At 45.5% G+C, this 1,764-nt stretch overlaps 1 protein-coding gene across 1 annotated transcript; it reads right to left on the bottom strand.

Moving 5' to 3' along the window:
• Window positions 1–204: 204 nt before the first annotated feature.
• Window positions 205–1,584, bottom strand: SARC_15403 (hypothetical protein; the record flags this gene model as incomplete). The annotated part of the gene is made up of 2 exons (XM_014290476.1): window positions 205–477; window positions 1,415–1,584. Coding segments are annotated over 2 exons (443 nt in total), but the record flags the coding sequence as incomplete, so codon positions are not given.
• Window positions 1,585–1,764: the final 180 nt, after the last annotated feature.

Here is a 1,764-nt window from a genome sequence, read left to right as displayed (position 1 = left end):
ATATATACACACACACACACACACACACACACACACACACACACACACACACACACACACACACACACACACACACATATATATATATATATATATATATATAGGTAAAGTAAACGCACGCATGTACAAACACGAGCACGGAAAGCATATATACCCATACGTACTCTCTCTCACGCGCACGAAGGGTATAGCACACAACCATACCGGCACAGGCTTCGGCTGTGGGGTGGGCCTTGCGGACGCCTTTGAAGCGGCACTCGGTTTCTTCACCTCACTAAAGGCCTGATTCACCCCACTCGTTTGAGCCGTGTAGTACGACCCCGATGCCTTGGACACTTTCTCCATGATGCTGGCGGGTTCTATGTCATCCTCTGTGCGTGCGTGTACTTGTACGTGTGCGCCGTGAAGGACTTTGGTGATGTCGTCCATGTGCGTGTGCATGGCACCCTTGCGGTGTTGCTGAGCGCCCTCGCCGGCCTGGTTGTGGGTGCACGGAGCATGCGCAAATGGTCAAGACATGATACGGGTATCTCATAATCTATGTGCCATATGTGCCTGTGAATGGACCGTTATACTTTACTGCACATACATGGTTATGTGTGATATATCGTTGCATGTACAAAAATAAACGTATGCACAGATTCTCGGTTCGGCATATGTGCATTCGTCTGGTTGCATCACATTGTACTCGCTAGTTGAATATCTATCTAAAGACTCATGTATGTATGCACGACATTCACATGGTATGCTTCGATACGTTCAAACTAAAACTCATGCACACAACATCGATGCGAGGCGGGAATGAAATCACTCAAGAAGTAATAGTTCGTAACACCACCACATACATTGAAATATACACATGTGAGTGTACACTCCCAGTGCAGACTCACAAGACCGCCGAATTCACAACCTTGCTGGCCGCCAGTACGAAAGAACATAATGGACATGGTCGGATCGCTTGATATAAACCCGATCACTCAAGTTCCAAAATACAAAAAAAAATAATTTATGTATATTCTATTTTGATGTACAGTGAGAGCGACAAAAAAAAAAGATTGAACAGTTTCTCTCCAGCGAATCCCTTGTTCCAGGCACGCGTGGTGGTGTGATTACCGGTGGAGCACTCATACACAGACAGGCAACAGATAGGCTGTCACACCGTTCAGTGTAAGAGCTGGCGACTACTGCGACACTATTGCAACACCTCCCGTTGTCGTTTCACTTCGCATCCAGGTATATTTTAAACCCTAAACTGAACTCAGTGTCACTACAGTCATGATTCGGTGAAAGCCAGGGCTCCCAGACACGCACACGGAACAGTCCTAGTTTCGTACTTTTACACTTGGTACCCCAATTGCTGGGGTCAAGACACCGATTTAACAAAGATACACACGGCTCACTTTTCCATACATACGTATGAGATGAACACGAACTTCGGCAGGTTTGTCTTGGTGTCCGTAACCTTGGCGAAGGCATACTGTACCGCTCCATCGCTAAAGGAGTAGTTCAACCCATCCAGACCATCATCCCCTGTTTCTAGGACTTTTAAGGTACTTGTTTTGCCTTGGTATCCCATAAGCATCCTAAGAGTGATTCAAACAATGGTACGTACCGAAAATGAGACAAAGACATTTCTACAATATACAATAAGAATAATAAAAAAGCACCTATATATACTAGTACAACGCACATGTCAACGCGAATAGAACGAGAAACCCCCAGCACTCTCTACCGCAAGAAATAAATACCTACAGTCACACGGAC

This window comes from Sphaeroforma arctica (genome assembly GCF_001186125.1).
Source record: "Sphaeroforma arctica JP610 unplaced genomic scaffold supercont1.6068, whole genome shotgun sequence".
Lineage (NCBI taxonomy): Eukaryota > Ichthyosporea > Ichthyophonida > Sphaeroforma > Sphaeroforma arctica.
The sequence above is the reverse complement of the archived record's forward strand: the minus strand, read 5'-3'. Positions and strand labels throughout refer to the sequence as shown.